This window comes from Colias philodice, chromosome 22, assembly GCF_061535455.1.
Source record: "Colias philodice isolate Cphi_HAF_F1 chromosome 22, ilColPhil1 Martin Lab GWU primary, whole genome shotgun sequence".
Taxonomy (NCBI): Eukaryota; Metazoa; Arthropoda; class Insecta; order Lepidoptera; family Pieridae; genus Colias; species Colias philodice.
This window is the reverse complement of record NC_143107.1, coordinates 6,047,475-6,064,412: the sequence shown is the minus strand read 5'-3', so window position 1 is coordinate 6,064,412 and position 16,938 is coordinate 6,047,475. Positions and strand designations below refer to the sequence as shown.

General features: G+C 32.1%; 1 protein-coding gene across 1 annotated transcript; it reads left to right on the top strand.

Moving 5' to 3' along the window:
• The first annotated feature begins 12,320 nt into the window (after window positions 1-12,320).
• LOC149478480 (uncharacterized) lies at window positions 12,321-15,617 on the top strand. The gene is made up of 3 exons (XM_089709187.1): window positions 12,321-13,164; window positions 13,317-13,430; window positions 13,546-15,617. The coding sequence occupies exons 1-3, from the start codon at window positions 12,951-12,953 to the stop codon at window positions 15,615-15,617; spliced, it is 2,400 nt and encodes a 799-aa protein (XP_089565313.1). The 5' UTR covers window positions 12,321-12,950.
• Window positions 15,618-16,938: the final 1,321 nt, after the last annotated feature.

The window sequence follows — 16,938 nt, the reverse complement described above, 5'->3', positions numbered from 1 at the left end:
GCGGTCAAAGGCCTCGACAGTTGAGGACTAGCGAAAAAAATTGTTATTCTTTATCTACGAATAATATAATATATTTGTAAGGATGTATGGATGTTTGTTACTCTTTCACGTAAAAACTACTGAACCGATTACAATGAAATTTAGCACACATATAGAGGGTAACTTGGATTAACACATAGGATAGTTTTTATCCCGGAAATCCCACGGGAACGGGAACTATGCGGGATTTCCTTTGCAAACGCGGGCGAAGCCGCGGGCGGAAATCTAGTATTATTTATATCATGAAACGTGATAGTGGCATCAAAATCATTGTACAATATTCATTGTAATACAGCGGATATCTGATACGACGTCTTATTACAGATTCTAAATTAAGAGCAAGTTTATTTGTTTGTAAATTGCTACTTAAAAATATATTAAAGATCAGTGAATATAGACTACAGGCCCGTGTTGAAAAAATTATGGGTCATTTGACCCACCAGGTGACCTATCTAGAACGATATAAGAGCATAAAATAATAAGATTCAGCACTATGACGTCACTTGTAAGCTGTCCACCTGAGTGCAGATGAGAATTCGAAGGTTCAGGTAGAGATTTTCTCCCCTTGTCTCCAAGATTTTTGTACGGCGTTGCGGAATAATTGATTAAAAGTAGTATAGAAATAGTATGACACAGATGCCGTACAAAATCAAATGACCAAATTTACCCCGGCAACTGTCGAAAAATAAAAATAAATTCCGACTTTGTGGACCACCATTTTTGTACGGCATCTGTGTCATACTATTTCTATACTGCTTTTAAGCCATTATTCCGCAACGCCGTACAAAAATCATGGAGACAAGGGGAGAAAATCTCTACCTGAACTTTCGAATTCTCATCTGCACTCAGGTGGACAGCTTACGAGTGTCGTCATAGTGCTGAATCTTATTATTTTATGCTCTTATATCATTCTAGATAGGTCAGGTAGTGGGTCAAATGGCCCATAATTTTTTCAACATGGGCCTGTAGTCTAATACTATATTTTTTACTATATTTATAATCTATTCTTTAATATTATAAAGCTGATGAGTGTGTTTGTTTGTTTGTTTGAACGCGTTTATCTCCGGAACTACTGGTACGATTTGAAAACTTCTCAATGAAAAATTCGAAAAAGTGTTAGATAGCCCATTTGTCGAGGAAGGCTAAAGGCTATATATTATCATCTCGCTAAGACCAACAGGAGCGGAGTACTGCGGGTAAACCCGCGGAGCACAGCTAGTATATTATAATGAGGCGATAATTTTACTGAAATAGTTCCTGAGTGTAGCGTGTTCGACCAAACAAACAAAGACTCTTCAGTTTTATAAAATAAGTAAATTTTGAAAAAAGTACGACCGAAACCGTTGCGAACAGCTAGTAATTATATGTTACCCATTGCTTGGTTTTGTCGTTCATACGAATGTATTTTTATTTATTTTCTAACTGCATTTTGTTAAAAAACAAACAAAACGAACAAAGGGCTTTGTGCGTGCTGATAAATATGCGTTGCTTTGATATCGCTGTCAACATTACTAAACAAACTATTGCATGCCTGTACATTTTCAATTAAATTATCATTTGTATGAATATTTTCTTTTATTTAACGTTTGAAAGTCAAAATAAAATAGATATTCAAAATAATCATTGAAATTCTGAACGAATTAGAAATAATTTTAAGAAGAATAATACCTATAGTTACAATCATACGTTAAATTTCGCGAAACGCGATTGAGGTATTGTAAAATAATTGGGTAGAATTAAGGGGATGAAAATGTGAAAGAAATTAAATAGATATACAGTATACAGGGTATAATAAGCACCTTGTTGGTATAATAAGCTCAAAGGAGGTTATAGTTTTGCATACGCTGAGTTCGTAAAAAAATACTTATAAAATTCCAGACGCATTTTTTTTTCAAATAGATGAATTCTTAAAACTCTATGTGTACACCCATAACAAGCAACCCGCCCAACTTTACCACCAGCATGTGACCTATCGTTTAAGATTATGTTTTCATAGACCAAATGCTGACATTAGCGAAGCGTTATATGCCGGCTGCGCGAAGCTAGAGAAGAAAACATGACGTAATTTTTATGTTTAAATATTTTTTACGTGATCAGTGTATGCGCTCTACAAGTCTCTTCGCGCACACCGTATACACACACAGGAGGCAAATTTAATATTTCTTCAAATTTATTCCTCTTTCTATATAAATTACTCATTTTACAAGAAAGTGATGTCATAACCGAGAAACAAGCATAACAATATCGAAATATTTATTTCCTTTTATCATCACGATCAAATCGTACTGATTTATGTGATGCTTTACTGTATATTTTCATGTTTTGTTCTTCTCAATAAATGGTTTAAAAAAACCTCAACCTAGATTATGGATACAATCTACATTGTAAATGTAATAAATAATTCCCGCGTATTTGACTAACCGAAATACGGTGAGTGTATTATTATAATCAGAATAATTGCAGCTGAATAATTTAATGACGTTTTATGTTAATCGTTCGTAGTGGTACACTCAATTGATTCGTGGCGAATGATGTACGAAGATTAAAGTATTAATAATATAACACTAGCGGTCCGCCCCGGCTTCGCCCGTGGTACATGTTTACGTTTTCTCTACATAAAAACCATCCTCGTACTTCAAGGAATATAATAAAAAAAGAATTATCGAAATCGGTTCTGCCGTTCTCGAGTTATGCGCTTACCAACACATTTTGCGATTCATTTTTATATATAAGATTATGTCATACTTATTCCTTACCCTTCCTATCATTATTATTGATAATGCCCCTACTAATATTATCACAACACAGTATAAAACAAAGTCGCTTTCTCTGTTCCTATGTCCCTATGTATGCTTAAATCTTTAAAATTACGCAACGGATTTTGATCAGATTTTTTTTAAATAGATAGAGTAAATAATTAACTAATTTCGTGAAGCCGCGGGTAGAAAGCTAGTTAATAATAAAATATGGGATTGCATGTTACTTAACTTTTCTTACTAAAAATATAAACTAGCCTTTTGTCTGCAGCTTCGCTCGCTTTAACTAATTATATATTAAAAAAACACTATCTGAAAACAAGAACGCATCAAATCCATGGCGTAGCTTTAAAGATGTACATTGTACATAATATATGCATACGTAGAAACAGGCTATGAGAGGCGACTTTATTATATACTACTAGCGGCCAGCCCCGGCTTCGCCCGTGGTACATATGAAAAATAGATGTTGGCCGATTCTCAGACTTACCCGATATGCACAGAAAGTTTCATGAGAATCGGTCCACCCGTTTCGGAGGAGTATGCAGACTAACATTGTGACACGAGATTTATATAATATATTAAGACTATGTAGTATGTCAAAGTGTATTTCTTTATATGTAGGTATTTCTCATCTTAACGGAGCGATTTTATGGTATGATTTTTTCGAAACTAAAGAGTGATAAAGGCTTTACCTCGGCGAATTAAACATAAACGGAATACAATGCGAAAGTAGAGCCTTATATAGAGGTGAGAGAATCTTTATACACGTGTAGCAAAATAAAGATTTATTTATTTATTTATACTTAAGCAATTGATTATATTATTATTTGATTAAATTAATTTCTACGTAATCACCAACAAACATACTTAACAACTATTTTGTTTGCATACAAGTATAACCAGAAATATTTTCCGAGTTATATTTTTATAAATAAATTAATAACATAGTTATGATAAGCTTTTAATTAATTATATGTACCTAGGTCCTCCATTTTGAATATCTGCATTATTAAATAAACAATGACGTCACGTCAAAGCCTCCTGTCTTGGAAACGACATTCAATTTGACATTAGCTGTAGGTAATATCAAATATGACAGGCACATTATTATTATAACTAATGGATTGCAGTAATAAGCTGGTTAATTATATATTATAATTAATGTAATTGAAGCATCTAATAATTTGTAATAAACTTCTTGAATTAATAGCAATTTTTTGTTGTTACTAATAATATTTTAAAGAGCACTAGAAAAATAAATTAGGTATTAATTATTCTATTGGTGAAAGAATTTTCAACATTGGTTAACTACAAATACTAACTACTATTGAGTATTAAGCCTTTTCTTAGAAAAAACCTACCTAAAACGTATAGTATAGTCTTTTTTAGTAATCAGTTAAGTTCTTCTGGATAATAATCTTATTCTTTTTAACTGAACTCTCATTTAAAAAAGCAAGTTATGTATTAAAATATACTTACCTACGTCTTATAATTACAATACATTGAAAATTTAGTTATCAGCATTTTGCTTTATCAATTGTCGGAAAATAAAAATAAATTCCGACTTTGTGGACCACCATTTTTGTACGGCATCTGTGTCATACTATTTACTTGTATCAGTTAAGGATCAAAACAAATGCGAAACAAACATAGCATCGATTCGTGAAAAATATTCCGTTGTTCCAAGATCAATAGCCCGCCACTTCCACGCGAGAAACTATTTAATTTAAAACTTGATAAATGTATTTGAAATAAACAAACAATACATATTCGTTTACCAATATATTCAGTTATTGGTCAATATTTGTAAGAGATACGTTACGCTATTTTGAGTATTAACATTTTAGTATGTGGATTTTGTGCTACGATATATTTTTGGATATTTATTTGATTAATAGTTTCTATTGGATTAGTAAATGATAGTTACGGTATTTGAATGTAATGAATACAGATTATTTCTTTGTTTATTTAGTTGAATTTAGTGTATAATTTACTGAGGCCTATGTCCAGCAGTGGACTAATGTATTGTTAATACTGAAATGATTTAAAAGAGCAACTATGGAGTTTCTTGCCGGTTCTTCTCCATAGATAGGTACTGCTTTCCGATCGGTGGTAAATGTTAAAAATATGTATTGACGTTTCAAAGGTGCTTCTCGAAGAAGTCTAATTGAATAAATAAATGTTTGAGTTTGAGTTTGAGTTTGTATGTAGGCTGATAATGATGATGATGATGATGATGAATGTATAATTATCAGGTTAGTTTAATATTATATTGGTCAGTTACGCAATAACAAGCGAACTTAATTTGGTAAAACAATTACTAAGAAGTAATTAAAAGCATAAAAAATGGTAACGAAATTTTTCGGTTCAAAAATGTTACATGCCGAAAAAACGGGAAAGTCAAACATGGAAAGAACAAATTGATTCCTACGTTTCAATTATGAACATTGAACATCTCGAAAGTCTATCAAAGAATTTTTAGTGCAGTTTTTGATGTGTCCATCAAATCGTTGCTAGTAGTGCCGTCAAAATTCTGTGACGGGAATTTGATAAAAGTCTACCGTATAAAACCAAACATAGTGCAGTAATTTAAGCTTAAATTAGGTAACGATCTCGGAATTCGAGATACCCAGCTGTAATTCTGTAAATACTTGTATATTGACACCCTAAAAGTTGTCTCAAAACCTACATATGGTAGGCTGTATGCAACTATTAAATTTCAAGGTCAAAGGTCACAAAAATCGTTTTTTTGGAAATATCTCATTTCCTATGGATTATTTGCTATTTGTATTTATTATCAACTAGCGGTCCGCCCCGGCTTCGCCCGTGGTACATGTTTACGTTTTCTCTACATAAGAACCATCCTCGTACTTCAAGGAATATAATAAAAAAAGAATTATCGAAATCGGTTTAGCCGTTCTCGAGTTATGCGCTTACCAACACATTTTGCGATTCATTTTTATATATAAAGATAATGTAGAATACAAAATTCTGTACAAATTTTGTTTAAAAAAAATTTTGTACGGTGAACCGTTTTCGAGATAGAGGGTGGAGAGCGCGTCGGGTCACAGCATCACTTCAGGTCAACCGGTGCCTCCGGTCGAAAACGCGCCATGTATAGTTATCGATAGTTCATCAACTGTTAGGGTGTCAATATACAAGTATTTAAAGACTTACAGCTGGGTATCTCGAATTCCTAGGTGAACTTACTATAGTGACTGCACTATAATGACAGCCCTGGGTGAATAAATACAAAAATCACTAAATGAGTCAAATAAATGACCAAATATAAAAGGAGATAACTGCAACCGATCAAACTTAAAACTTGTTATTTTTTAGTTGCATTTGCCCCGGTTGACCCTAACTAGACTGTTAGTGCTAACTAGACTCTAGTTAATGTTATATCTCAGTTTCACGTTAATTTATAGATAGTTAAAAAGGGACAAAATGGAGACGGTAATTGCCTTAATTGTACTACCTACGATCTTACATAATATCAAGGATCATTCTTAAAATACTTAATAGTTTTTCTTTCATAGAATAATTTTGATTCAATTAACGATCTCTCGATGAATATTTATTCAAAGACAAATAAATAAATATATCAGGACATTTTTTACACGGAACAATCTGATCCCGTACTAAGCTTTTGCTTGTGATGGGAACCAAATGGCTTATAAACATACATATATATACTTATATATACTTATATATACTTATATATACTTATATATACTTATATATACTTATATAGATAATTAACACCCAGACACAGTGCAAATATCGATATTTATCACACGAATATTTGCCATGGGTGGGAAACGAACCCATGACCTTGCTTGGAAGGAAAGGTCACTACCAACTAAGCCAACCTACCAAATAAGGTCAGTCATGATGACTGTACATTAAAAAAAAACACAGAACGATTGAATTTTTACAGTCTTTATTATCCTTATTTTGTCAGTCATAGTGATTATACTTTTAAAATATTTGAAACATTAGCGGTATTTTTTTATTCTATTTATAATATCCTTTTTCTTTATTTTAACATTTTCTATATTTTATCTTTAGAAAATTGTATTAAAAATGCAAAGCTTCCACCTGTGCTTGCTGATACATCAGTTCATATTTTACGATGCACTTTTACGATATACACTATGACAGTGAATATTTCAGACTTCCTTTGTGATTGTATTAAAATATTGCACTATGAATGTTTGTTTTGTTATAAGTATTGTAAAAAATTGAATTGTAAATTGTGTAAAAAGTATAAGTATCTACGGAAAAAATAATTTATTACTTACCCCATACTCTATGGTTTATGTAAAAATTGACTTTGTTTTTGAAGTTATCGGTATGCATGACTGACATGATGCATGCCTTAGGGCCTTAGGATAAGTAATGACTGATTTTAAATGTTTAAATTATGTTTTCGTATTGATAATTGACATTGTTTATTAAAAATCACTTGATTCAATTGTGACTGTTTTAGCATATTCAAAATTTTTAACAAAAAAGACGAAGGTTTATTTACTATTATTTCTTAACAACAGTTTTGTCATAAGCAGTAACAGTGTAGTATACTTACAGTATATATAAAGAAAGCAATAAACACAGACTAGTTTCTTCAGAGAAGATAGAAAATAATAGCGGTATAATTCTCAAGATATATCCCAGCTTTGTGGCTGTTTAAATCTGCCAAGTATAACTGTTGTGGTCTGTATAGACGCTAACAAGGTTTACTCTGTTTCCTTTCTATACTTCTATATACTAATACTAGCGGTCCGCCCCGGCTTCGCCCGTGGTACCTACATGTTTAAACTATCCAATCTCTCAAGTTGGATCGAACTGCACATAGTGTGCGAATTTTATTATAATCGGTTAAGTGGTTAAGGAGTCCATTGAGGACAAACATTGTGACACGAGATTTATATATACATATTAAGATTATAAAGCTGAAGGGTTTGTTAGATTGAACGCGCTAATCGCAGGAACCACTAAAATTATTTCACTGTTACTGTGTATTTACATCAAACTAATATAGAGCTAGAGCAAGAGCAAGAGCATTCTTTCATGGTCTTTTAGTGTAAACGAATACTCGTTTAGAACATATAGAATCTTTTTAAGCGCACTTAAAACAACGAAATTATTGTCTACGCCTTTTTTACACTAAAATAATATATTTAACATTAAATTTTTCTATAAAGGCCGTAATAACGAGCTTAATTAAAAATAAAATGTAACTTTATGAAAATTAATATAATGTATGACCTTTTATCAGAATTCTGTGTATAATAAAACCTATATTCGTAGTCCCTTATTTCTGGGAACGAAATAATGAAAACAGGTAGGAATTTTTATTACACAGTATTTATTACCTCCTTATATCCTATAATATAACTAGCTTGGTCCCGCGGTTGTACCTGTGTCTTAGCGTGATGATATATAGCCTACAGCCTTCCTTGATAAGTGGGCTATCTAACACGGAAAAAAATATTCAAATCAGCCTCGTCTTTCCTGAGATAAACGCGTTCAAACAAACAAACTTTTTAGTTTTATAATATTAAAAAAAGATTTTGCGTCAAACAAAGAAATCTTACTTTAACAACCATTCCCACTAAGAACACTTTCGTAGATGTGTTTTGTATGTCTTCTCATACTCACGGACCATTGAAAAGATTCTGCTTTGAAATTACTGCACTTACGCTTTCAAATTGGCGCCTTAAAACGTGCATTGTGTCAAAGGAACAGATGTTGCCATGCCGTAATGGTCACTATTTCATTTTTTTATTAAAATAACACAATATATTATATTCATAGATATTTTTCTTATGCTTATAATATGTAACTAACTATTCATTCAAAATATTAGTTACTTTATGTAAAGTTCAAAATTTAAAGTTCGGCGTCTATTCACGTCTTATGTATCACCATAATATAATCGGCATTGAATACTTATATCAAGTAAGATCCTATCAAACAAACAAAAAATAAAACGTTATTTCATTCTTCTAGTTTAGAATATGCTCAACATTTTGACAAAATATGGTTTGCACAAAATTACGCGAGCGAAGTCGCCGTCATCAACTAGTTCTTAAATGCATTGAAAATCTTCTAAAACGAAGCGTTATAAATCTCTTGCCAACAGCTAAGCCATATTTTTCTATTCACATAGACATTTAATTATGAACCGTGGCAAGGCTTTGTGAAGGAAACTGTCATAGCAAATGCTCTTGAAATTAAAGTGCTTTTGTACGACGCAAATAATATTTTGTGCGACAATCGGTAATGTTATAAATCGTAATGTGAATTGGTGTTGCTTTGGTATATATTTCTTTGACTATTCTTTTGACTGACCGGTTGCGTTGGTTGGTAATGGCCCTGCCTTCCAAGCCAGAGGTCGTGGATTCGATTCTCAACTAGGGCAAATATTTGCGTGATTAACATAAATGTTGGCTCTGTGTGAAATGAAATGAAATGAAATGAAATGAAATGAAATGAAAATAAGTGTGTCTGGGTGTTAATTATCTATATAAGCATTTATTTTAAATTATATAATATGTATGTTTATCAGTCATCTGGTTTCCATAACACAAGCGAAAGCTTAGTACTTATGGGATCAGATCGTGTGTGAAACTTTGTCCTGAAATATTTATATAAATATATATAAATATAAATATATATAAATATAAATATATATATATAAATATATATATAAATATAAATATATATATAAATATAAGATGAAATTATTGGTAATGTTCCGATCCTTGATAAGTGTACAAAGTTTGAATTAAATATTGTGTCCGTTTAAATTAAAAATCGAGTCGAAAGCTTGCTGAATCTTAAAAAGCCTTTTAAAAACTATCTACTTCTGGAATGTTGTTTCTGAAACAATATCGTATTTCATTTTCATACGATTATGACGCCAAAATAGTAGGAATACTTTTCTAGCGTATAATATTATGACGTTCATATACTAACGCCAAAAATTTCCTCGCTTGGCTCGCTCATTCAAACGCACCATAATCACTATGTGACTGTCCTTTATACACCGTCAAGTTTCTACAAAGATGAGCCCGTTCTTAGAAAATAAATACCGTAGCAAAGGGAACTTGACTTTGTTTAATGAAGGCGTGAGTTTAAAATTAAATGCAGCCTTCAGACGCTGTAAGTTTTTAATTAATATAGCAAGTTTAAATATTTTTCATATTCCTTGGAGCTGTGATCGGCAACAGGTCTAGTGTTGATTTAATTTATTAACACTGTGTAATCAATAACTAGATGAATATTAATGAACACAGCTATTTTACATATCAATTCTTAAACTATCTCTATGTTAAAGGACTTAAGCTAGTTAGCTTCCCGCGCGGGGCTTCGCCCGCTTTGTAGAAAATTTAATTAAGATATCTATATATAATAGGTATATCTAATTAAGATAAAACCATTAAAATCTATCGCGTAATTTTAAAGTTCTAAGCATACAGACACACATAAGGCGGTATACTATGTAGTGATATTATAGCAGAACATTTTTCGTTATAATATAGTAGTCTGGTACATAAAAATAATGTGATTTGAACTAGAGAAAGCACGTTATACACAGCTGTTACATAATATATTGATTCCCTATTTAAGTCGAATCATTTTTTGTTCAAGCTACTCTAATTCTGTTACTAATTTCATCAAAATCAGAGCGTAACAAGACAAATAGCACACAGAGTTATATTCGCATTTATTACAAGTTACTTTATTCAGAAGAACGAAGCGTATTTGATTTTTCTTTATCGTACAACGGGAGAGTAATCTGTTTCCATTTTTTCTTCTGCTCACTGGATTCATGCTTAAACTCGACATTTCCAGAGATATTTATGTACAAATAAACAAAGGTAAGGTACGGGTGTGAAACGTAAGCATTGTCCTTGTAAAATAAGCGAAGCGTGTTATGTCGCTTTTGAGGGCACTTCCCGTATAGTCCGACCGGCGTATGTTGATCCTTGAATTATTACTTGAATGTTTTTAAATGTTTTAATGCGCTTTTTATTGTGTTGAAATTTAATGTCTGTTTGTGGAAATTTAATGTGCGGTAAGAATGGAGTTATGTATTTTGAGGCTTTATTAAATGATATTGAAAGAAAAATGCTACTCTACCAGACTGAATACTGAACAATTTAATGATATAGGTATAACATCCTAAGTAAAAATCCATAAAAACGTAATCATGTACCCATTATTTCTCATTAATGATAACATTAACACTTTAACATACAGAGTACAAATAAATATTTCTGAATGTGGTTTTTGCTATATTGTAAACTAGCGGTCCGCCCCGGCTTCGCCCGTGGTACCTACATGTTTACGTTTTTTTTCATAAGAACCATCCTCGTACTTCAAGGAATTTATTAAACCTTAGGTTACATTATTGCATTTTTGGTAAGGATCTCTATTTTTTTTGAAAATGCAATATAGCCTATGTTGCTGAGTGAAGATGCAGCTTTCTAATGGTGAAAGAATTTTTGAAATCGGTCTAGTAGTTTATGCGTGAAAACCATACATATATACGTAATTACAAACCTTTCCTCTTTATAATATTAGTATAGTAAATTAGTATCTCACGAGTGATTTACGTTCAGAAACTTTGTTTTGAATTGCTATCTCGATTAAATGATAACCATCTTAAACAAGAACGAATAATTAAGGAATAAGGAAGAATAGGCTCTTTCCACCAAGTTCAACACTCGAGAATAAATAGCACTTTAATAATTAATACCATTATCACTGTATCTTTAATTAAACGACCAATTTATATTTTAATGGCGTTCCCTTCGCAAAGAACTTGGTTTTCTTAATGTATTTTGGCAAGGATATTCAGTGAAGTAGCCAAATTGGATGATATAGAAATTTAAGATGTCATTTGGGAACACTTGATATTATTGCCGTACAATTCCTTTATTTCGTGTAAGGAATAGAAATTATCTTCAATGTTTTCATTAGAAACATTATCAAGAATTATTATTAGATTGTATTTGTTTTGAAGTCCATGTCCCATGTTTCCTAGTAGGGTTTTGGGCAGATGCATTATGCATACGTCTGTTTCACTGATCGATTTTTCTTTAGGGACAAGTAGGTAGGTGATCAACCTTCTGTGTCCTGCCAGACCGACACAAATATTTCGTCTCCACCGGGAATCAAACCCAGAACCACTCGGTTCTACGCTCACGCGTAGGACACTGTACTAAGGAGGAATTCAGTATTTGTATCGACTTGTTTGATAAAAATGTAATATAAAAAATATGTTATTCATATAGTTTAGTAAATAATTCTGCTGTAGTAGATTTTCATTTATACAAATATACAGTTATTATTGGGAGTATGTTGATCACTGTTCTGATGTTTTAGAATATTCCTTTGTTCATATTAAAATTATTGGAATTTAACATTAATTATAAATTTTAATATCTAGGATACGTCATGTGGTTTCTTTGTGTGAAATGTAAAATGGGTTTAAGCTATGTTTAATATATCGCCTCTTTGCGAGAAAAACGTGATATTTCGCAAAATGTTTTTTTTTTTTTATTTGATAATCGAAACCGCCGTATTCAACTTTATTTTGTGCAAAAACGTGGTGTTTTAAAAGTGAAGGACAGCGAGACCATGAGCGAAAAGGACGTCACTACAGTGGTACGTTGCGTTATCGCGTTGTCCCTTTCACATAGTACTCTGTTTTCAACACTGTGACAAGTTAGTTTTCTCTTTAAGCGCCAAAGGTAAGGAGCTCTCAGTTTTCTGCAAAAACGTGATATCACGAGTGTACCACAGTTTTATTGCAAACATATCTTTAAATTCAGTGATATTTTTTGTTATTATACTGTGGTAAAGCAATATAACTCGGTTTTCTTGAAAAAATGTTTCAAATGCAACTTTTTATAAAATCTGATATCACGTTGTTGTTGAAATAATAACATTTTTGAATTGTGATATCATAAGGTGTAACATTGTTGATGATGAATGGTTTTTTATTACAAGAAATGAGTGATGGTCATTTATTGTTGTTCCGTTTTTATAGATATGTTTCTTATTTCAATGCAATACATAATGATTTATCACGTTGTAAGCACTAAAAGAAAATACTATTAAGACTTATTTTTTCAGATGGGGACGCGGTCCAAATACTTAGTTTTATTAGCAACAAAAGAAAATAATGACGGAGAACAAAGCAATTCCATTTCTCAAATGGAAATACATGAAAATGAAAGCGACAACAATAATATCGAGCAAGGCGATTCAACTTTTCCAATGGAAACTAACTATGAAAGCAACCGAAATGAGGAGGTGACTGGTTGCAGCGCTGCAGCAGTTGCCGAATGTAAGTAACATTATTAGTTAATTTTATTGTATGTAATGTTATTCGACGCCCGTCTTTTCGTGTGTTTCGTGTGAGGCTTATAGATGGTAAAGTGAAGCGTGGAAAACATTATGGTAGTTATCATAATATTTATCATTTTGATATTGTTTTAGACAAAGAAGACTCAATGGTCACTAATCGTCGCCGTTGTGAATCAACTAGTAGTAGCACCAGTAGTTCCTCAAGTAGCAGTAGTTCATCAAGCAGTGGTCCGTCTTTCTACGAAGGTATAAATTTAATAAAACTCATATTATTGTGGGTACTCGATAACTGTATCTTACATTTATTTACTGACTTATAGATAATTGAAAGTTTAATAGATTTTTTTTGGTTTTTTTTTAGATAGTGATGATTCCGTAAAAGACCCCAACTATGAAATTATGAAACCAGCACGTGTGAGCTCTTCAGAATCTGACGACAACAATGACGTCTATACCAACATCGACTTTCGAAAGGATCAAGACGTTTTTCATTCTAGTGCAGCTACTGTAAGCACAGTACTCAATGCTATAGACCTGAATGTGACCCCAACAGATGAGCATGAAATTGTATTTCATACCGTAAATCAACAGGACCTGCTAATATCAGAAAATGAACCACCTGCCGTCGAAAATGTTAGCACCACGCAAGTAGAGTCAAATGAACCAGATAATACCCCTACTAAAAAAGGTAAAAAAAGGCCCAAAAGAGAATTATTATGGAAAAAAAATGTTGCGAAGCGACTAAGAAACTGTGGAAAATCATACAAATCAACAAAAACTAATAAAATTATACCGGAACGTAAACTAAAACCATCTTGCAAAGAAACATGTACATTTAAATGTGGATCTAATATCACTGAGGAGCAAAGACAACAACTTTTAAAAGAATACTGGGATTTAGGCGAGATTGAAAAGCAATGGTCTTTCATCGCAAACAATATCGAAGTAGTCGTCCCTAAACATCGATACGTTAAAGTTAATCCGGACGGAACCATAGCATTAAATCGTGATAATAATAATGCTTTCTTTTTGACTGTTTCTGGAGTGAAGATTAGAGTATGTAAACTGTTTTTTAAGAACACTTTGGGGATTAATAATCGCCCTATAGAGACGGCTTTAAAGAAAAAAAATAAAGATACTAACATTTCATTAATGAAAGATAATCGTGGGTGTCATCAAAATCACAACAAAGTGGATGAAAATATAAAAGATGGTGTAAGAGTGTTTATTGAGTCAATACCAAAAATTGAATCGCACTACATTCGTGCTAACTCGAAAAGACATTACATCGATGGTAGCAAAGCTATTACAGATCTCCATAGGGACTATGTTGAACAATGTAAATCCCAAAATACCCGTTTTGCAACATACTTGATGTTCTATCGCATATTTACACAAGAATTTAACATTTCATTCTTTATTCCAAAAAAAGACTTGTGCGATATATGCGAAGTAAATAAAAATAGTACAGCTGAAGAGAAGGAGTTAGGAAAAGAAATCTATGAGATGCATCTAAGAGAAAATCAATTGTCACGAATTGAGAAGGCAAACGACAAGAATAACAAAAATATTTTAGTTGCTGTTTACGATCTTCAAGCAGTCTTTCAATGCCCTAAGGGTGAAATTTCAGTTTTTTACTATAAGTCAAAACTGAATGTACTTAACTTGACAATTTATAATATTCAGACTAACAATGCTGAATGTTTCGTATGGGATGAATCAAACGCTAACAGAGGCGTAAACGAAATCGGCACTTGTGTATTCAAATATCTGATGAAAGTTTCAGAAACGGCCAAAGATCTGGATGTTGTCTTCTACTCAGATAACTGTGCTGGCCAGCAAAAAAACAAGTTTATGATAGCGATGTACCTATATGCTGTACAGACTTTGCCAAATCTCAAGTCAGTGACACATAAATATTTAATCAAGGGTCACACACAGAATGAAGGCGATTCAGCCCATTCTCAAATAGAAAGAGAAGTAAAACGTCAGTTAAGATCAGGTCCTATGTATACCCCTGACGCATTTATTGGTGCCATAAAAGCTGCCAGAAAAAAAGGGGAGCCTTTCCATGTGAATGAATTGAGTTTCTGTGATATAAATGACTGGAAAAATGTATGCAACCTGATGAACTATGCGCTGGTAAAAGATGAAGATAATAACGCAGTGAAGTTTTCAGGAATAAAGGTAATACAAGTTAAAAAAGAGGACCCTAATGCCATATTTTTTAAAGATTCGTATGCCGACGTACAGTTCAAGAAGGCCATCGTTTTGAAGAAGAATAAGAAGATAAGTAACAATACCAATATTGAATTGAAAAAAGCTTATACTCGGAAACCTGGATTAGCCGAAAAAAAGAAAAAGGATATCATGGATTTGGTTAATAAAAACCTCATCCCAAGATATTATAAGCCATTCTTTGAAGCCTTGTAAGTTTTAATAATACTGTTTTGGAAATGAATGGCATTTCAGCACAAAATATGAGTGATATGGTTTTATCTATTTAAAGTTTTAATAGGCGATTTTTATGTTTTTTGTTATTATAATGTTTAAGATTTTGCTCATAGAGGAGATTTATGTTTTGATAATTATTATTTTTTGTTTAGAATTTTGCTTACTTTATAAACATACGTTTATAAAGTAAGCACTTAATTGTGCAAATTTACTGATTACTTAGTTTATGACCGAGACTGAAAACTTAGATTACTAGTTTTTTGAGATTATATAATTAAGATGATTACAATGTAAGAAGAAATAAGCATAAAGTGAGAAGAATATTGATTACATTCAATAAAGGCTGACTAACTGTTGATTAGTAATAGTTTTGTCCAAAGAAACCACTGTTTAGCTACAACTATTTCATCTGTTTAATAAATGTTTCTAATTTCAACAATGTGTTTTTATATTATAATTTAGCATAAAATAAAAATAATAGCATCAACAACGTGACAGATTAATTTGCTACATCGTTCTTCTTATACTTTTTCAGAAAAAATGTGACATATTTTTTCCTTTTTTTTTTAATGCTTTTTTTGTCCTAAAATCTTTTAAATTAGGGTATTTTTTTTTGCATTATGCAATAGTTAATAAGATAATTCATATAATTTGTTATAGATGTAACCCATAAAAACGTTCATTTACCTAATATACCTTTTTGAAAGTTTAAAAATGCTCTCCTGTAAAATCGCCTTTTTCGAAATAACACGGTTTCGTCGCAAAGAGGCGATATTCGTTTTTGTATGAGGGTGAAATAGTTACACGTGTTTTAATAATCATCAAACTTCTATAGATTGTTATTTATATAGCTTTTGTGAAGTCCCGTGTCCCCTAGTGGGGTGAGGGGCAGATGCATTATGCATACATCTGTTCCACTGATCCATTTCCTTTAGGGATAAGTAGGTGATCAGCCTTCTGTGTCCTGCCAGACCGAGACATTTTTTTTTCTTCGTCTCCACCGGGAATCGAACCCTCTGTTCTACGCTCACGCGTCAACCACTGTACCAAGGAGGCGGTGTTATATAGCTTTTTACCTGTGAAATAATCTTAATCCATACTAATATTATAAATGCGAAAGTAACTCTGTCTGTCTGTCTGTTACTCAATCACGCCTTAACTACTGAACCAATTTGCATGAAATTTAATATATAGAGATATTTTGATACCCGAGAAAGGACATAGGCCACTTTTTATTGCGAAATATGTACAATAATATTATGTAGAAGTTACTAATATCAAATCTTTTTTATTTCTTACT